The 22635-nt window shown below is 28.7% G+C and overlaps 1 protein-coding gene across 1 annotated transcript; it reads left to right on the forward strand.

Moving 5' to 3' along the window:
* Positions 1–20946: 20946 nt before the first annotated feature.
* LOC124931849 (lipid phosphate phosphatase epsilon 2, chloroplastic-like) lies at positions 20947–21894 on the forward strand. Its single transcript, XM_047472426.1, has 4 exons — positions 20947–21111; positions 21185–21413; positions 21492–21565; positions 21649–21894. The coding sequence occupies exons 1-4, from the start codon at positions 20947–20949 to the stop codon at positions 21892–21894; spliced, it is 714 nt and encodes a 237-aa protein (XP_047328382.1).
* The last annotated feature ends 741 nt before the right edge of the window (positions 21895–22635 follow it).

The following is a 22635-nucleotide window of genomic DNA, read 5'->3' on the forward strand; positions in this document are numbered from 1 at the left end:
TTCATTCTCCTATTTTGCACTTTCCCTATCCATTCTTGAAATCAATTCTACCTTTTCTGTTTGTATTTGATTAATCGTTTGAGTTTTTTCTTCATCCCTTTTTTTCAATTCCTCCAGTTCCATTGTCATTTTTTGATTATCCTCAAACAATCGATCAATGACTCGTTGTGAATTGTTGCCACTTCGAAGATCCTCACGAAAGTGTGTGGGTCGGACGCCTGATCCCATACCGATAACTCCCCCATGCTTTTGGCATCCAAACACTCTCTCCGTCAACTCAAAGTTAGATATTTCTAGTTCGTTACTTCTTACTTCCTCCATCTCAACCTGTACATTTGAAATAAATTTAGCATTTATATAATAAATAAACTAGCTATAAGTAATTTATTTAAATTCACTTACAATTTTCTCTTGCGCTAGTTCGTCCAGGATGGGGGTTGGGTTTTCTTTGGTAGGTTTTGGGGTACAGGTCCTCTTGAATATTTCAACGACAGATGGTGCCCGTCCCATTTCAAGCGTTTGTTGAAATAAATGATTTATATAATTAATAACAATCTTTATATTAAGTTATTAAAAATAATGTACTTACCAACTCTTCTTTCACTTGAGCAAACGGTCTACTTCTTGTATGATGTGGAATTTTAGCTTCTTTCTGTTAACATTTGTACGACTGTTTTTCTGAATTTGAAATAAAAAATGAAGTTAGAATAATTCATATCAAATTTTATTTGAATTATGAAACTGTACCTTAAATTTTTTGGTGAAGTAATGGTTTCGACACACAAACTCTCAATCATCTCGGTTGTAGTCTCGAGGAGGATTGGCAAGTACCGCCGCCTCGTCTCCTTGATGAATTCGGATATAATCTCTATTGAAATCCGAGCGCCATCTATCCCATATCTATTTGGCGTGTGCCAATCCGGACCTTCGATAATCATCAATATAACCATCAGTACACTCGAACGGATCCTGAAAAATAAATCATTTAAATGTTATAAATAAGTATTGAATTATTAATGTATAATTAAGTAATGATTACCGTTATAACAATCCAAATCGAATCCAATTGATCATCACTTAATGTCTTCCACTTCAAGAGGCGATGTGAGATGGTTGAGGGGTCCCTCACAACCGACCCCAAATGTCTAGACCACATTGTTCTTCCCTCGTCGACACCGCCGGGCCTCCCATCTATCGCTCTAAAAGTCAGAGCAATCTTCGTCCCCGGTGGCCTCCTCAATAGCGCGATATTCTTGTTCTTCCCCCATCTCTTTCGGGAGGAAGATTCTTCAAAATTATTAAATTCATAATTAGATGTAAATTAATACAAACAATCACTAAGTGTAAACATGTTACATGTCGATGATGGGTCGGGAGTGGAACTGTGCTCCTCCTCGTCATCCTTCTCGTGAGCGTCGTCAGCCTTATCATCATCCCCCATATCAGCATACGTACTCTCAATAAACTCTTCAACCTCAGCATCAATATCCTCGTCTGCTGGGGGAGCAGTAGATATCGGGTTCACAACAATAGGTGCTTGATCACTAAAAGACTCTTCTCGGAGCCTTAAGTTTTCTGATTGTGCAAGTAGGTTTTGGTAGTGCTTAGACAGTTTGCTGGATGTTTTCCTCATAATCTTCCAAGTTTCTTTACGACCTTCAGACATTCTTAATGCACCATTAATAAAATGAGCGAATAATCGAAATAAAGTAGTAATAAGAATGAATATAAAGTAAAAAACATAAATCTACCTAATTAATTAATCTGAACTATATATTTGTAAATCGCGGTTTTATTTTTGTCACAATCTTCCAACCGGATCGGGCTGACATATCAGGGGCGTAGAATACTTGTTTTGCATGACTCTCCAATATATACGGGTCATGACTTTGGGTTTTTAAAATTCGGTTTATATTTATACTTACGAAGCCATATTTATCCACTTTCACTCCTAGTTCTCCCGAGTGTGTATCAAACCACTTACACTTGAATAAGACAACTCGTTTGTGAGAAAAATATTGTACTTTGATTATATCTATTAAAACTCCGTAGTATGACATAGTTTCAAAATCGTTGTACCCTTCAACAACCACCCCACTATTTTGAGTGGTCAAACTTTCGTCGTGTTTTTTTGTACATAATTTGTATCTGTTTACTTTACATTAAACATACATAAACGAGTACATACTTGGACCTTCTCTTAAGATCTTGAGGTCTCTTGATATGTCGTCATTTTCTGCTAATTGAGCGACCTATATATAATATATATTCCCGAAATTTTGTCGTTAAAATAAATATAAAGTTATTATATATTGTTTATAATTTACTCACTCTATGCTTGAAATAGGTGGAAAACGTTTCTCCATGGGACTCATTGTTATTGCAATACTGCATATAATCTCTGTAAATAGATTGAATATTAAATAGCATACTCTCTAATGTTAATTAATAAGACGTACCATAACAGCAACATAGAATCTTACATGTAAAAAGGTTCTGCTTCGGGGCAATTTTTCAAAATGTATGAATGAGCTGTCACTCGATCGCTATAATCCAAGTTGTATATTTTTCCGTTAGATAGGTCTTCCAACGATGAAAATATTGAAATGCCCGAGATTTCAGTTTGTGCATTTTTTTGGTCTTCTTCCTCCATATACCTGGCACATAAACTAATACTCTCATTTACAAGATAGTTCTCGCTTATAGACGCTTCGGGGTGGTTATTATTCCGCAAATATCTTTTCATTGTACCCATGTAATGTTCAAACGGATACATCCATCGATATTGGACAGGTCCCCCAAGAAAAGCCTCAAATGACAAGTGAACCAGGAGATGCATCATGATGTCGAAGATTGACGGTGGAAAAATCATTTCAAATTTGCAAAATGTCAATATAATATCCATGTACAATTGTTCGAGGTCCGCTTGAATAAACTCTTTGAAACACAACAACCAAAAGAACCGAGACAAATTTACTAACGCATCATACACATTATCTGGAAGTAATTCATGGGTTGCTAAAGGAATAAGATATTCCAATAAAATATGACAATCATGACTCTTTAATCCCGAAATCTTTTTCTCTTCCAAATTTACACAACCGTCGATATTTGAGCAAAAACCATCAGGCAACTTGAGATATTTCAAGAATTTACAAAGACGTTTTTTATTATCAGATGTCAAAGTGAAAGGCGTTTCTGGATAATGAACCACTCCTTCATCATTTATAGGATGTAACCATGATTTTATGCCTAAGAGTTGTAAATCTTTACGGGCTTTAGGACCATCCTTAGTCTTCTCTTTCACATTCATTATTGTTCCCAATACGCTATCACAAATATTTTTCTCAATATGCATCACATCCAAATTATGTCTCAATAACAGTGATCTCCAATAAGGCAAACGGAAGAAAATACTAAGTTTGTTCCAATTGTCTCCCCGTGTTTCATGATATATCTTGGTTTTCTTGCTCAGATCCGTAGTAAGAATTATGTCTTCTAGGTCTTGTGTTTGCTCGTAACTTTCTTGCCCCGTTAACAATTTAGAGAGTTTTCTATAATCTGTTCGACCACAAACGACTCTTTATCCCTTCTGTATTTGTGCTTTGGTGGAATGAAGCGTCTATGACCCATGTAACATTGTTTGGATACATGAACTAATCGAAGTGATACTGTGTCATTGTTACAACAGGGATAAGCGAATTTCCCTTTCGTACTTCAGCCTGATAAATTCGCGTACGCGGGAAAGTCATTAATTGTCCACATCAACGCCGCTCGCATGTTAAAGTATTGCGAGGTGTGTGCATCAAACGTTATCATACCAGTTTACCACAATTAAGTCAACTCGTCTTTCAATGGCTGGAGAAATATATCAATTGCATCTCCTAGACTCTTTGGACCCGGAATTAACATAGATAGAATGAAATTGCTAGAATCCATGCAAGTAGTGGGTGACACATTATAAGGAACGAGAATAACCGGCCAAACACTGTATGACTTTTTCCCATTTGCAAATGGTTGAAACCCATCGCTTGATAAACCTAGTCTTACGTTTCGAGATTCCGACACGAAATCTTTATAATTTTTATCAAACATTTTCCGAGTTAAGGAATCAGTAGGATGTCTCAACGTATCACTATCAACTCTTCCTTCCTTATGCTGTCTCATCATTGGAGCCATTTTTGAGGACATGTATAGTCTTTGCAGTCTTGGTATTAGAGGGAAATATCTCAACACCTTAGTTGGAATGAATTTCCCATTTTTCTTCTTTCGAACTACCCCACTTGTTTGGTCGACTTTTCATCTTGAAAGATTGCAAACTTTGCAAGAATCTACATTTTTGTCGTCCTTCCAAAATAGCATACAATTGTTCTTACATGCGTCTATCTTCTCATACTTAAGTCCGATACCAGTAATGAATTTTTTACTTTCGTAGTAAGAGTTTGGAAATTAAGCGTCAATCGGTAATATGTAGTCTTTAAGCAGACGCGGCAACATATCGAACGAAGAATTTGTCCATTGATAGACATTCTTTATGTGAAGTAGTTTTAGTAGTGCTGATGATTTTGTTATTCGAGCACCTTCATACAATAGCCGTTTGGAATCAACAAGCAATTTATAATCTGCGCATCTTCGACTGGTTCATGGTTGTTCGGGACATCATTAAAGTTAGAGAACATGTCGTTTATAAAATCGTGCATATAACGTTCTTCATTGACCTCTTCATTAACTATAGTATTCATCTCTGTTCTCGGATCGTTGAATTCCGGCACGGAATCCTCCGACTAATCATCATCATCATCCAAGTCATCGTCATCGTCATCGACATCATTATTAACCACGTGAGTAGTACATATCTTTTCTCCATGACAATACCAGCACTCATAATGAACATTTATTCCATAAATGATGAGGTGAGTCTTTACATCGTCTATTTCCATAAACGACGTGTTCAAGCATTTTACGCAAGGACATTTCACTGTTTGTCGTGATGTACTCCTAACAGAAAACTTGAGGAATTTGTCAACACCTTCTTCGTAATCTGGACGATCTCGACGTAAGGTCATCTAACTTTTATCAGGTACTTCCATCTTTCTGATAAAATGGAAAACAACCCGCATTATTATTATTTAACTTTGTCTAAATTAATTAGGCTTACATAATCTATACCTAATCTATCAATATCCAACCAAAATTCAACATAATATAACATTATCCAAGCAAAATTCAACCTAATCTAACATTATCCAACCAAAATTCCACCTAAACAAACAATAATAAAACTTAATCTAACATTATTTCGTTCATACACATTTCAAACCAAATCTAATCCAACATAATTTTATTCATACACAATTCATTCAAACATATAACAAATTAACCTAAAATCAAATCTAATAAAACCAAATCTAATACCACATTATTTCATTCATACGCATTTCAAACCAAATATAAACTAAAAACCAAATCTAAATCAATAATAATCAATTCATTCAATACATGAATCTAACCTAAATCAATAATAATTCATTCATTCACAAACCTAAATCTAACATAATCTAACATAAATCAACCTAAACTAACATCAATCAAACTTAAATCTAACAAAATATAACATAAATCAAACCTAACATAAATCAAAATTAAAACTAACCTAAATCTAACATAAAAATCTAACATAAATCTGACAAAATCTAACCTAAATTTAACCAAAATCTAACCTACATAAACTTAAATCTAACATAAATCAAACATTAAACTAACTTAACCATATAATAAACCAACAATAACTAACCTTGCAGGAAAAGAGCGACGAAGAAGAGCGGCGTCGTTCGTCAATGGCGTGGGAGGCGGCGGCTGAAGGTCTAACATGAATCCAACAAAATCAACATAAACACATATACCTATTAATCAAACAATAATAAACCAAATCTAACATGAATCCAACAAAATCAACATAAACATATACCTAATCTAAAATTAATCAAACTATTTCAAACTCAATCTAACAAATTCTAACATTAATCAAATTATTTAAAACCAAATCAAACAATAATATAATCAATCCAAAAACCAAATCCAAAAACCTAATCCAAACATAATATCCATAAATCTTACATAATTCTAACCAAATCATAATCCAAACATAATATCCATAAATCTAACCAAAATATTGATTAATCTAATCAAAATATAACCTTAAGCTAACTCAATAACATGAATCCAACAAAATCAAACTAAATTATTGAACATAAACATAACATAATCAAACCAAATCAAACAATAATATAAACCAAATCCAACAAAATCAAACTAAATTATTGAACATGAACATAACCTAATCAAATCAAATCAAACAATAATATAAACCAAATCTAACAAAATCAAACTAAACTATTGAACATATAACCTAAATTTAACATTAATCAAACTATTTCAAACTCAATCTAACAAATTCTAACATTAATAGAATTATTTCAAACCTAATCAAACAATAATATAAACCTAATCTAACATAATTAATCCAAAAACCAATTCCAAAAACCAATTCCAAAAACCAAATCCAAAACCTAATCCAAAACATAATCCAAAACCAAATCCAAAACCTAATCTAACCTAATATAACATTTAATTAAAAAATAATCTAACAATAATATAACCTTATCTTCAAGCGGCAGGGCGGCGGCGATTAGCGGTAGGGCGGCAGGGAGGCGTCGCGGCGTCTTCATCGTCGTCTTTAGAAGAAAAGGGACAGCGGCGGAAGAGAAAACGGGAAGAGAGAAGAAAGAAATCGGTGAAAGAAGAGAAAAAAGATTGGGTTTTTTTATTTTAAATAGGTCATTTCCGAAAGTTTTATATAAAACTTTCGGTTTTGATCAAAGGGTCATTTCCGAAAGTTTTATATAAAACTTTCGGTTTTGATTAATATTTTCTAAAGTTATATATCATTAACTTTCGGTTTTACGACTTGACAAATTGTTAAATTAATTGGTTTCTCACTTTCTAATAACCTTGAACAATATTAATTTAACGTATTTGATATCCTTAAAATATTACACAATCCATATGATCAAACATTACACACATTCATAGGATAATCAAACATGTTTATACATTTCTCTATATAATCAAACACAATCATAAATATTTTAACATTAAACAAAATCTTAATTTTTAAAATACAACACACACTTGATTATATTAGTTAGGAGTCTAGATTAGAAAGTAAAAAACAATTAATTTAACAAATTATGAAGTGGTAATTCCGAAAGTTAATGGTATAACTTTTGGTTTTGATGGTTATTTCTGATAGTTATATTATTAACTTTCGAAATTACCACTTCACAAATTGTTAAATTAATTGGTTTTCACCTTCTAATAACTTTGAACAACATTAATTTAACACATTTTATAACCTTAAAATATTACACAATCCATATGATCAAACTTTATACACATTCATATGATCATCAAACACAAACATACATATACACTTCTTTATATAATCAAACACAATCATAAACATTTTAACATTAAACACAATCTTAATTTTTAAAAAACAACACACACTTTATTAGATTAGTTAGGAGTCTAGATTCGTAGGTGAAAAACCAATTAATTTAACAAATTATGAAATGGTAAAGCAGAAAGTTATACCATTAACTTTCGGTTTTTATGGTTATTTCCGAAAGTTATACATAAAACTCTAGGTCCTGACCTTAAACAGAATGTTTTTTAGGAAGGGTCAAAAGCGAAACTTTTATTGAAAACTTTCGCAAATACCCCTTCCCAACACTTAGAAAAATTTCCAATTTTTTTGGGAAAGGGTCAAAAGAGAAAGTTTTATTAAAAACTTTCACAATTACCCCTCCCCAACACTTAGAAAAATTTCCAATTTTTTAGGGGAAGGGTCCAAAGAGAAAGTTTTATTAAAAACTTTCGCAATTACCCCTCCCCAACACTTAGAAAATTTTCCAATTTTTTGGGGGAAGGGTCAAAAGCGAGAGTTTTTCAATAAACTTTCGTAATTACCAATTAAAACCGAGGGTTCTTTGAATAACTTTCGAAATTATCATTTTTTTCCAATTTTTGACAAAAGTACGTGTAAATCAAACATGTTCTATAATTTTCTCAAATAACCAATTAATAAAAGAAAAAAAATCATAAACCACATTAATAAACCAAAAGATAATAATAATTCATAATTCTAAAAACAAAACACACCAAATATGTCATAAGTCAAACGAAAAAGATTACACATAATTAATCAAACACTAAAATCTACTAATTAGTAGATGAGGGGGAGGGGGTGGTTGATTATGCCTCTTAAAATAATCAACTTGTTGTTCGAGATTCTCCAGTTTTTACTTCATTTGAGCACTCTCCGTTTTTAGTTCAGTAACCAATTGAGCTCTTTCTATGTCCCTCAATCGGATTTGCTCTAATTCCAACGATATTTGTCTTGCCTCTTCCGCAGCTTTTGATGCTGCTATCAAATTCTGGTATTGCCGGAACAGTTTCTTTGGTGTACGCCGAAGATTTTTCCATCAATCACTCATCCTGAATGCATTTTATATTAATCAAACCAAATAAATCTAAATATTAATCAAACCAAATAAATCTAATATAACTTAAATCAAACACAATAACATAAATCCAAAACATATCATACATTTAATAAAATTTAACAGAATCATATATATTTAACAAACAAAATATAATCTAAACTAACCTAAATTATATCTAAAATTAAACAATAACAAATAAATTAAATCTAACCTGGAATTGGCGGCGGCGGAGGCGAGAAAGGAGAAGAGAATGAGAAGAGAGGAAGAAGAGAATGAGAAGAAGAAGAAGAGAAGAAGAAAATGAGTAGGCGGCGGCGCGGGCGGAAGAGAGAGAGGAAAAAGAGAGGCGGAAATAAGAAGAGAAGGGTTAGGGTTTTGTATTTATTAAGGTCATTACCGAAAGTTCTTTGTATAACTTTCGGTTTTGACCCTCCTTAAAACCGAAGGTTTTCCAATAAACCTTCGGAAATAAGCATCATGAAAATTAATTTTTTTTATTTCTATGATGAGTCAAAACCGAAGGTTTATTGGAAAAACCTTCGCAAATAACAATTTCAGGAAATGTAAAACCCGAAGGTTCTTTGAATAACCTTCGCAATTAATCATTTTCAAACTTTGAATATTTTTTCATTTTTTGGGATGAATCAAAACCGAAGGTTTATTGGAAAACCTTCGCAATTAAAAATTTCAGAAAAGTTAAAACCGAAAGTTTTTTGAATAACCTTCGCAATTAACCCACTTTCAACACTTAGAATTATTTTGGTTTTTTTGGGAAGGTCAAAACCGAAAGTTCTTTATAGAACTTTCGGTACTAAATAGTAAAACCGAACATTTTACACCCCTCTCGGAATCTATTTTTATTAATGAAAGTTTTCTTTCTCTCGGTATCATTTAGGAGAGTTTTATAAAACCTTCGATAATATCTATCGATAAATGTTAGAAAATAAACCGTTAAGTCATATCAAGTATATTAATTGGTTTAAATATAACAAGAAGGTGTTGTAGCGTAGTGGTAAACACCCATGCCTGTCACACATGTGACCAGGGATCAAATCTCATCGACAGCAAATAATATTTAAAGTTTTGCTATTTCAGGGAAGCTGAGCAAAATCCGAAATTTACCTATAGGCAAGATCGGTTCGACAATGTATACCGGCTCAGTCAACCGGAGTTCGGTCAAGAAGTTAGAAATCCGGACAGGTTCAAGTTCAGGACCGATTGAGTTGTAAACCGAAAGAACGGTCAAGAAATCTAACCGATTGAATATCAAACCGGCCAGAAGAAGCTATGAAAAACCTAAAGTCATCCGGAACCGGCTAAAGAAACCTAACCGGTCAAGCTACCAAACCGATCAAGAGTATTCGGTACGTGACCGCACAGAGAAAGGATCGGCCAAAGCTCAAAACCGGAATCATCAGGAACAAGGAACCGGACCGGATGAATAAGAGAACCGACTGAAGAAAATCTAACCGGTCAAGCTATCAAACCGATCAAGAATATTTGGAATGTGACCGCACAAAGGATCGGCCAAAGCCTAAAAGCCAGATCCATCAAATAGCCGACTATCTACAAGACAAGAATAACCGGAAGAAGTCCGGTTACTTCACTACCAAAAGACATTCGGCCAAGTCAAGAGGCCGACCTGCACAAGAAGACACTTTGGGTATCTGCTGAGAATGATACCAAAGGAACAGACTGAATACTTCCATATCCATGCAAGTCTGAGGAAAGACTGTAGACTGCAGAAAACAGTACTACCGGATCCTTCTACTTCGGGATAAGCCAGAAAGGAAATCTTCAAAGTACAGACAACTGTCCAAGCAGACAGTGCCTACATTGAGTAAAAGACAAACCCAGCAGGTTTGCCTTACAGACCGGCAGGTCTGAGACAGGATGCCAGGTCTGAGATTGACTGTCAGGTCTGAGAAGAAGACCGGCAGGTCTGAGACACTGAATCACTGCACCGCTGACCAGCCAATCAGATTCAAGGAAGTGAAATATGACCGTTGGCATATTTCACCTATAAAAGGAGGCAGTTGAAGAAGAGTAAATGTAGTTACCAGAGTTACCAAGTGGGACAAAAAGGCAGATATTGAGCAGTTACTAAGTGAGACAAACATTAAGTGCATTTACTACAAGTGATAACAGTGTGGTATTCTAAGAAAGCCTAAGTGCTAAATTCTAAGTGTGTTCTACAATTTCGGTGTGAATTGTAAGAGTGTTATCGAGCAGAAAATAAGTCTCGATCGGATTGTATTTGTATTCCTTAGTGAATATCCTTCTCGCGGTTTCGAGAGGAAGGGGTGACGTAGGAGTTTTTATCTCCGAACATCCATAAAATCTGTCTTGTCATTTACTTTCTGCTGGTTTCCTTACATAACCGACTAATCTAACAATACCGCTCAGAACCGAATCTACATAAACCAACTCCATACTGACCATACCGAATATCCAGATAGCCGAAACCGACCCACCATCCTTCAAATCTTCATCATCCGAAACCGACTCCGCCTATCATACACGTGTACCGCTTCAACTTGAAAGCAAACCTCTTCCGCGCTTGAACCTAGTTCAAGGGTTTGTGACAGGTTGTGCAGTATTGAAACCCCGGTGTTAATCTCTAACAGGATTAATCACCACCCTACGAGTGAGAACCGCTAACCGGTCCAACCCCCGGTCCACCAGCGGCGACCTAGATCCTAACAATAAAAGTTATTTTTTTACCGGTGTTAATTAATTAACCTGGGCTACCGCACATCCCAGCCTTCTAAGTGGCTCCGCCATTGGCAACAGCGAAGTTAGATGATTCTGAGATGTGCAAGGAAACCATAAATATTCATGAGTATAATTGTAATTGTAATTGTATGATTGAAAAGATTTTGATTAAACCTCCTTTGGATATGGATATGAGTTGATTGAAAAGATTTTGATTAAACCTCCTTTGGATATGGATATGAGTTGATTGAGTTCATTAAAGGGGTTTCTAAAGTTTATTGAAAATTTATTCTATTTACGTTTAAAATATGATATTATTTTTAATTTACTCTCAAATCATTTTATTCTTATCAAAAATTTTCAAATTTTATAAGAGTTTCTCTCTCCTATCATAATTATTAATTTATCTTTCCTAATTAATTTTTTATTTTATTTTATTTATCTCTCATATAAATATTTATTTTATTAATTTTATATAAATATATATTTTTCAAACAAATTACATAAAATATATATTAATTTATTATATAATGATGTTTAATATAAAAAATCTAGGGTGACATATACACTCTCACCACAATTTATAAGCGTTTACCATATTTCTTAACATTTTATAAGAGTTTCTCTCTACTATCATAATTATTAATTTATCTCTCCAATAATAATTATTAATTTATCTTTCCTAATTAATTTTTATTTTATTTATCTCTCATATAAATATTTTTTTAAATCTAATTTTTCTTCAACTATATAGTTTTAAATTTATAATTTTTTTTAAAATTGAGTATTTTATTTTTTATTAGATTTTGTATATTTATTTTATTTTAGTAAGGGTATATGTGGAACGATTTGATTAATATTTTCACTTATTATTCAAATTAGTGTAATACCTATTAAATTTTCAACTCAGTGGGAAAAAAAAAATCCTGAATTCACCTTTGGTTATGTTGTGAGTTATGAATATACGACGAGGGGTTGAAGAATAGCGAAGTGAAGGTAGTGTTGTCTTGATTAGGGTGAATTGCAATGGAGTACAATTGTGGTTGTCTTGATCTTTTAAGTGGAGGAGTTGCGCGGCTGGTGGAGATTGGTGGAGTGTCTTGGAGACAGAAGTATAGATGAATTATTTGGGTGTAGTGTTCTCTATTTCATATAATGTTTTTTATTATATAAATATATATTAATTAGTTTGAAAAAACAAAAACAAAAAACAAAAAATAAAAGAAAGTGAATTGTCTTAGTTAGTGACATTAATTTTTATAAATGACAAGTAATTAATTAACTACGTCTAAATTTGTTAACACAATATTATTTTGTATAACTTTCATGACAAGAGTTTCAAATTTTAAGGTTTGAAATAAGATATACACAATCTCAATTAGGCTACAAATTAGGCTACAGGAAATAGCCTTAATTTGAATTTGATATTTCGGCAAAATATATATATATATATATATATTATATAGTATTTGGTTTTCAAACATATTTCAGCTATAATTAATTATATATTTTTCAAAAGAATTTTTATTAAAATCCCAATCAATTTTTTTTTATATTATGAATTATCAAATCTTCTATTCAAGCCATTTTAATTCCAAATTTATCAAATCTTATTAGGATTCCATTTAATAGTCACAATTTCACATTCTTCAAAATAACTCAATAGAACTACATGGTTAACAAGTCATTTGGTAGAAGACTTTTAACCTCAATGTTCATAAGTTCGACTTCATGGTGTGCGTTTATAGTTATGGTGAGGCGAGTTAGGCAGCCGTCTATATTCTAACTCTTACTTTCCTCGTATCTTCTAAAAAACAATAAAAAATGTACTTGTACAAAATTTGAACCCATATACTTAATACTCTTAGGTAGTATTTGTCTTACTATATTAATTAAGGTGATATTAATTATATAGGTATAGGTTGTAAATGAATATAAATTATAAGAAAGTTAAGAAATATAAATTATAATTTAGGTTGTTTGGTTGAAAGAAAAATAATCATAAATTATTTAGGTTTTATTATTTTATGTTTGATTGGTGATAAGAAAAAATAGTATGGAGTATTATATTAATATTTTTAATTATTATTTTAATATTTATCTTAAAGTAGTTTCTATTATTAATTATATTCAAATTAATATCTAATTATTATATATTAAATATATTTTTAAATTAATAATACTATTATATATGGGGATAAACTGTTATTTATTTTTAATTTTTAAGTATTTTTAGTTACATAATTTGTTTTAAAAAATATTCTCGAATACTTAAAAAAAATTGGGAATTGACTTTTAAATTATAAAGTTTGTGATATTAAATTTTTTTTTCTCATTTTAAAATTATATTTTTTTTATTTAAATTTATTCCAAATTCACTTCATAAAAGATATTGAAATTTAGAAATTCAAATTTAATAGATAAATATAATTGAATTTGAATTTAAATTTAAATTTAATAGAATATTACCTTTTATTTATTTTTCTTTTGTATGCGGGAGAAATCAAACAAGCTTATCAATTAAAGCTGTGCGTCAGGCGCATTTCCTTTCTGTCCTTCCAACTTCGGTTCTTAATTAAACATTCAGAATCACTTTCTTTAATTTGTTTTTCTTTTTTCATTTTGATCATCAGCCTCTTAAATAGGAATTTGAACTAACTTTATTCCACCTACTTGAGTTGCTGATCATTATCCTTTTATTAATATTTTTATTTATTAATTAATATTATATATATTTTATATTTTATTATTTTTTTAAGCTAATTAGATTACACAATTATTCACTCTCTTATTTCTTCTTTCAATTTCTCTTCTCACAATCATTTCTTTTTAACTTATATGATTATTTAAATAAAAAATTCACTAAAGTAGTTCATGTGGCTGATTTTTAAAAGAACCGAGTCACTAAAATCATTTCCAACTCAAAAATTCATTTTCAAACTTAAATTGTAGAGAATGTTTTATCAAATAGTAATTCATATTCAACACAAAAATTCATTTTCAAAACTTAAAAGAATATTTTTAAAATATTTTTTTTTACACAAACTTATTCAATACTACTTATATATTTATCAACTTTACAAATTAAACCTAACTCACACCATTAGATAAAAATATGCTAAAATTAATCATAAATTAATAATTTATACACATAAAAAATTAAATTAAACATCGTTAAATAAACAAGTACAAATTACATTACACAAACAATAGAATTATATCAAAGCAAATATTATTAAAAAATAAATTAATTTTTATTAAATAATATCAATTACACTATACAAATATATAAAATTATATCCAAACAAATATTATTAAAAATTATTTTTTTAATTTTTAATTTTTTTTTTATCAATGTTGTTTATTATTATAAATTTATGATATTTAAAAAAAATATTAATAAAAAAAGAAAAGATAAAAAAAATAAACATATCAATATCAATAATGATATAAAATATATAAAATTAACTTATTAATATAATTAGAGGGCCATTTTGTAATTCTAAAAAAAAAAATTAAGTATGTGAACAATGTATATGCAAATTTGAGTTTTGCATATGAGAGAAGATGAGTGTATTTGCAAATTTGAGTTTTGATTTAGGCGTGGTTGGAGGAGAAAAATTCATTTTAGGGGTCATTTGGGTTGGAGATGCTCAAAGTAACTCATTTTAGGCTTTTAGCCATGCTAGCCTACTTATTTATTTTTAAATATGATTATATAATATTTATTTATTATTTTTAAAATGTATGTATTATTATAAATATTTGCATATTAAAAAAATATTTCTTTATATAAAAATATATTAATAATAATAATTTTATAAAATAATATTTAAAATTAAAATGGTATAATTATAAGTTAGTTTCAAAAATAAATTAAATAGATATAAGTTATATTAATTATTATTATTATTATTATTAATAATAATATCACTCATTTATATAATTAATTATAAATATCAATTATTAATAAGGAAAAAAACTCAATTATAAATATATTTTGACATTTATATATTTTACAATTATATAAACGTTAAAAGTTCATTTAAAGCTCATATATTATTATATATGAGCTTGTTTAACCTGTTTGAATAACCAGAGTTAATTTTCTTTTTAAAATTATATATTTTATAATTAAATATTTATGTTTTCTCTCTTTATTTCTTTTTATTAATTAATTAATCAATATATTTTTTTTCGTTTCTTATTTATTAATTATTTATTTTTCTTTGTAATATTTGTGTGAAACTTTTTTTTTTATTTTTTTTATTATAAAAAAATGAAATTATTAGTCTTTCTATATGTAATTTTTTAATTCAGGTTTATAATAATAGTAAATAAAATCGATCATTGAATTATTATTATTTTTTTTTATTATTATTCTTTTAGTGTTGCTGAATTTGATTATTTTTTTTTTTGTGTTGAATGGTCTTTTGTTGTTGAAGGGATGATTCATTGTAATATTCAAGTATTAACTCCTTAAAAAGACCAAATAATTTTAAAATAATCAATGTTGATATAAAAAGAAAACAAAATATATGATAAAAAAAATAAAAATAAAATAATCAAATACTAACATATAAATAACATATGGATAGATTGAAAGAAGAAAAATAGATAAATGGAGAAAAATTAATTAATTAATGAATAAAAAAAATAAAAAGAAATGAATTAATTAATTAATAAAAATAGAAAAAAATTCATTAATTAATTAATAAAAAAATAAGAAATAAAGAAAAAATTAATATTAAATTAAATATATAAATTTAAAAAATTAATAGTTTATATAGTTAAATGAACTTTTATTAGTTAATAAGTTTAACAATCTAATTGTACCGACTAAATGAATTTTTTTTTTCTATTAGTACAATTTTATTTTATATATGACTATTATTTTTTACTTAACATTATTAGATTTTTCAAATAATTATTATATTTAATTATATATTATCTCATTTAAAAAATGTATACTTAAAAAATATATTTTTTTATTTATAGAGACAAAAAAAATATAAAATTAAAAAAATCAAATAACAATAAGTAATTGAGTATTTATTATTATTATTTAAATAAAAAAATTAATAACATTTAAATATAAATAAATAGTTAGTTATAATTGATTATTATTATATTTTAAAATTTGATAAATAAATTAAAATTTTAATAATTTTATAAAATTGAAGGTTAAAAGAGAAATATTAAATTTTATAAAATTTTATATATTTTTGGTAGGGAGTACTACATGTTAGGATAATTATCCAACAGTAAAATTGTAATGTGTTTGGTTGAATTGGTTTGATATGTACAGTAAAATGAAAGTATAATTTATACCTTGAAAGTAGGGTTGTAAACGAATCGAAGCGAAGCGAATATTACTGTATTCGATTCGTATTCGAGAAACTATTCGAATATTCGTATTCGTATTCGAAATTTTTCGAATAATTAATGTGATTCGTATTCGATTTGAAATTGATATTTGTATTATTTGATCTGATTCGAGTATTTGATTCGATTTTTTTTAAAACATATTTTATACAATTTATTCGAAAATTTGAAAATTAATATTTTACATAATATATAACAATATTCAATAAAATTACCTAATAAAAATTAAATAATAATGTTCAAATTACGATTTCAATATTCAACTCCAATACAATGCAATGCAAGCCATTAATTAAAACATCTGTGTAACATAACATAAATAATAGTTATCAAAAGAACATTTCATTAAATTGGTTTGTAAATCAATATTCGAATCCTTCATGGCTTGCAAATCAAGTGGTTTGCAACATGACATCGATCGGTTGTTCTTGCTCCTAAACAAAAATAAAAATCAATTAAAAATTTATTTATTTATGAAAACATACATATAACTCAAATAAATTATAAAATAAATAGAGAACTCACATATGTCATAAGGGGTTTCTTTATCCCATGAATCTGACGAACCCAATCTGCTCCACAAATCAACACTTGTACCATATCAGATGTTAACCTTGATCGATAAGGATCCAACACTCGCGTTCCTGCACTAAATGTAGCCTCTGATGCCACTGTACTAATAGGGATAGCTAGAACATCACGAGCTAACGTGGATAGAATTTTAAACTTTAATTCTTGAGATTTCCACCAAGCCAAGGCATCAAACTGTACACTTGTATCCTCGTTTTGAGTTCCAAAAACCCCTTCCTCCAAGTAAATATCCAAATCCGACTTCAGAGGATCATGAACCTCAACAGTATCCAAATACTGATCAAATATAGACAAACCAGAAGGCACAAATTTTTCTTTAGACGTGGAGTTTGCACACGTAGAAGAACATTGTACTGAAGTAGTAGACTTTCGGGATCTTGATTGATCAACTTCAACATACTCAAAGAACAAGTTATATAATGCTTCTCGAACCTTCATCACATTTGTAAGTGCTTCAACCTCACTATATATGTTACCGAAAGCAAAATCAACCAACCTCATTTTGAACCTAGGGTCTAGTATCGCTCCAATTGCCATCAAAAGATGACTTGTTGTACCGGTAGTTGGCCTAGAAAGAAGACTTTTGCAATATATACATTGATACTTAAAATTTCCATCATTTCCGGTCACTTCAATGAATTCGGTATGAGCTTTGGAAACTTTATTTCTCTTTTTCCTTTCAAAATGCCTCTTATCTTCCTCAACTTCATCATATTTACCATCTTCCACATTTTTACCTTCTTCCTCAACTTCATCATCTTACCTTCTTTCTTATCTTTCTCCCCATCAACATTCACATTATCAATTCGCAAGGCACCATCACATTCATCATCATTTATCTCGATCATAGTTTTCTCCCCCTTTCATAACAAATATATAATTAGAGCTTAAAATATTAAAAAATATATATACATTCTAAATGATATACAATATTTAATAGTCATATTATATATGGGTTACAGCTGGTCAATAAATAAATGGCCGGGGAAGAAAGGACTCACTGGAGAAATCACTAGAGTAGTGTCGAGTAGAGAAGACGACGAGTGAAGAAGAGAACTACATGGAGGCGGCGACGACGACCGAAGTAACGTCGACTGGAGAAGAGAAGAGATGAGATGGAGGCGGTGGTAGATTTTGAGTGATTAGCAACAAAATGACTAAATGTGGGTTTCAAATTTTCAACCGAAGAAATGTATATATGTACTAGGGTTTTAGAATAAATAATATTTATAAAATTAAAATTTATAAAACGGTATATATATATAATCGAATATTTAATCGAATATTAGCGAATACCGAATCGAATATCTTGATTTTGTATTCGTATTCATTTATTAGTCGAATCGAATCGAATATTTTTATTCGAATTTTAATCACAAAATTATGAATATGAATATCAAAATTCGAATACAAATACCGAATCGAATCAAAAGTATTTGATTCATTTACAACCCTACTTGAAAGGGGTATAAGCTAGTAATACCCTATACCTGTTACAAGAAGGTATTAAAATTTTAATTTATTTTTAATCTTAATTTTTAAATATTAACATTAATTTGTTTTTTTTTATTTTCATTAAAGTTTAATTATTAAGCTTTATTTATTTTTAATTTTAGATTATATTACTTTTTTTTTAAATAAACATATTTTATAAATTTTAATATTTAAATTTTTAAATAATTTTAAAATTTATTTATTTAAATAAAACAAAGTTAACATTTATTTTATAATTAGTAGTATAAAAATAATAATAATAATATTATTAATTATAATTATTATCTCTTATTAGTTCAATAATTTAAAAATTTTATATATTATCATTCATATTTTAAACAAAATTATGAAATAATACTAAATATTTATTTTTATATATTATTATTAATTTAAAATAATAACATAATTATATTATTATTTATTTATTTTATATAATATTAATAATATTTAAAGTAATTAAAATAAATTTTATATAACATTAAAATATCAATAAGGTTAATTAAAAATAATATTAAAATAATAATTAACAAAGATAAAAAAAAATAAAAATATCATTTTATTCTTATACTTAAATTTTATATTATCTACCAAACAAAAAATTATAAACCTATACAATTTATATAATGTCTTATACTTATAACCAAACAATAATAGTATATATAAATTATACTCTTTTATACCTCATTACAATTTATACTTCCTTATTATTTATACCCAATATGTTGTACCCAAGTATATGTTATACTTAAATAATAATGTACATATAAATATTAATAATCTTAACAACTATTGTAGTGTATGGTAGGTATAGTTATATTATATCTAAAGTCTTATATTTCATACTTAAAAAAAAATCAATTTAAAACAAAATAATTAATTATAAATATTTAAACAAATTTATTATTAATAAGAGATAGAACAGTATTAGTATAGTATAAACTATACCAGTGTTTTAATATGATGTTTGTTAAGATTTTAATATTAGGATAAATTTATAAATTTATATAATTTATACCTCATATTTGGTATAAAATTATAACTAGTATATATATAATATTTTTTTTATATCACTTAATTTTTAATTTATTATTATACCCTTCATTAACAGTATTAGGTTTTCATCACTTAGAAACGTAAAAGAACAAGTTTACGATAAAGATGATGTGAAAGAGATATATGTTACATTATTTATTAATGCTACCAAAATCCTAAGGAAAGTTCAAACAAGCATCCTTGTAAAACTGTCTATTATCCAATTTATTTATTTATTTTACTATTTTGTCGCTCTTGTGAGAGGAACAGGAGCAGACAAAATTGAGAACAAAGGATCTCGCAATAAATAAGACTCTTATATGCTAAACTGTGACTTACTTAAATAGCTTGCTATTATATAATATATTAAATATATTTTATTTAATTTTAATATTATTATTATATATAATTATTTTTAATATATATATATATATATATTATTTTTAATATTTGATATTCTATTTAAAAATATTTATTTATTTTTATAACAATAATTTTATTTATTATTATTTTATATATTTAATTATTATAATAATATTGTTTATTTTATATATTAATTTATTTTAAGTTTATTTTATTATAATTATTAATAATATTTAAATTAAATAAATATAATTTATAATTTATATTATAATTTTTTTTTATTTTAATTAAAATTATATTAATTATTAAATAATAACAATACAATAATTTATAAGAATAAATAATATTTTCTAATATAATTAAATAATAATAATAATTTTAAATTCATATTTATAAAACTTAAATTATATTTTTATACTATATACCAAACACAAAATTATAAATCATATCTATCTTAAATTATAAATTATATACATCTTATATAATTTATGTATAATAGAAAAACTATCCATCTTAAATTATAAATCATATACATCTTATATAATTTCTGTACAGTAGAAAAACTATATAGGTTTAAACACGTGCAAAATATAGTCTGAATTTTAAGATATTTTATTTTCAATATTTTATTTTGAACATTCCAAGTTCGTTACTCTTTCCACCATTAAGTTTTCTTTCATGCTCCTTCAATCTTAGATGGCAATATAAATTAATGCCTCAACCTGATCTGGCCCTTGTAAATTTCTAAACGTTTCTGGATTTAAAATCTTTGATAATATATAACATTTCTTGTCGCCGGATGAAGTTTCTTTGCCGGAGCAGAGGTGATATTTCTCCTGACAGAAGTGATCAATCAAACGAATGCATCCATTCTCTTGAGCAAGAAGAAGCTACAAGTAGTAGTATGATTAATAAGAGATTGAAATTATGCATCAATGGCCTTGAATCTACTCTCAATTGTCAGGTGAGCGATGATCATTAAGCAAGTTCTGCTTAATGCTTTCAAATAAGAAATACGATTGATTCTCTTTTTGCAGAGCAAATGGATTATGGCTATATTTTTTGTTGGTTACATCCTCTGGCGTCGTGACGGTCCTGCTTCATGGGCTGCTATTGGATCACTTGTAAACTTTGGACTGTCTAAGATCTTGAAGAAGATGTTGAACCAAGAAAGACCCGTTTCTCATTTCAACAGATCTGACCCTGGAATGCCTTCTTCCCATTCTCAGACCATTTTCTACACATCCACATTGGCCATTATCTCAAGTAATTCAATACTTCATTTCAGATTCTACTCCAATCTCTTTCTTCTTTGTCTAATTATAGTCTATGGTAATTGAACAGTGGTTCAATACCATGGATTCAATGGCTTCATCATGCTGCTCTGTCCCCTTATTTTCTCATTAGGATCCTATTTGGTAAGCAGTACTAATGGCTTCATCCAAATTATGATAACACAATTTGAACTGTTTCTATTCTACATTTGGATTTTGTTTTGCAGTCATGGCTACGAGTTTTGCATCAGCTTCACACAATCAACCAAGTCAAAGTGGGCGCGGTTATAGGATTCGCCTTCTCCGTCTTCTGGCATTGGTCATGGGATGTTTTCGTGTTGAATGCGTTCATTACTTATTCATGGGTTAGAAATGTTGTTACTTTCGTGGCAGTTGGTTGTTGTTTAGGCTTATTCTTTAGATTTTCTCAGAATTTCTTCAATAGAATAGACAAGGCTTATCACAAAGCCTGACTCGGTCCAAAAACAATAAAAAATTATGTAATAAGCAGTTATAATTCAGGCAAGCAAGTTTTCTTCATGTAATTCAGGAACCGAAACATCTTCCCTTATGATTCCACTATAATGTTCCCCGACAGGAGCCCCAGCCTGAGCAAACAACTCCAAAACTGTCGGCAACTTCCCATAATATTTCTTCAAACCATCCACCATCAACCGCCCTTTATCTCTTACGTGCCAAAATTGATCATAGATTCTTTTTCAAATCATTTGATTATGCCTTTGTAGTGGTGGTGGTAACTTGGTACTTCAACAAAATTTCAAATTCACCACCAAATTCAAAGATATTGAACTTGGAATGTCACCCTTTCATTCATTGATTTCTTTTGAAAACATTTGGTAAGATCCATGTTTAGCAATCCCAACAGTGTTACTATCATTACTAGTGGTCATGGGATTTTTGGTACCCCGTAATCCGTTTGAATACATTTCACATTTTTCTAGTTTTTCTCTCAACTAAGGCTTGAAACACTTACATTTCACATTTTTCTAGTTTTTCTCTCAACTAAGGCTTGAAACACTTTGAATGTGTCTAGAACTTGATTTTTTGTCTTCAATATATAAGCTCCCCAATTTTTTTGAGAATATTTATGAATGAAGGTTACAAAATAGTATGTACCACCAAGTGATCTTAACTTCATTGACCCACATACATTAGAATTCACCAAGTCTAATAATTTTGACTTTTTTTCGATA

Source organism: Impatiens glandulifera, chromosome 1 (genome assembly GCF_907164915.1).
Source record: "Impatiens glandulifera chromosome 1, dImpGla2.1, whole genome shotgun sequence".
Taxonomy (NCBI): Eukaryota; Viridiplantae; Streptophyta; class Magnoliopsida; order Ericales; family Balsaminaceae; genus Impatiens; species Impatiens glandulifera.

Excerpts from the sequence above, each read along its gene's own strand:
- LOC124931849 (XM_047472426.1), top strand. The coding sequence starts at position 20,947 with ATGAAGTTTCTTTGCCGGAGCAGAGGTGATATTTCTCCTGACAGAAGT. Across the intron at positions 21,112-21,184 it reads AATCTACTCTCAATTGTCAG|AGCAAATGGATTATGGCTAT; the intron begins GTGAGCGATGAT and ends CTCTTTTTGCAG. Across the intron at positions 21,566-21,648 it reads TCTCATTAGGATCCTATTTG|TCATGGCTACGAGTTTTGCA; the intron begins GTAAGCAGTACT and ends TTTGTTTTGCAG.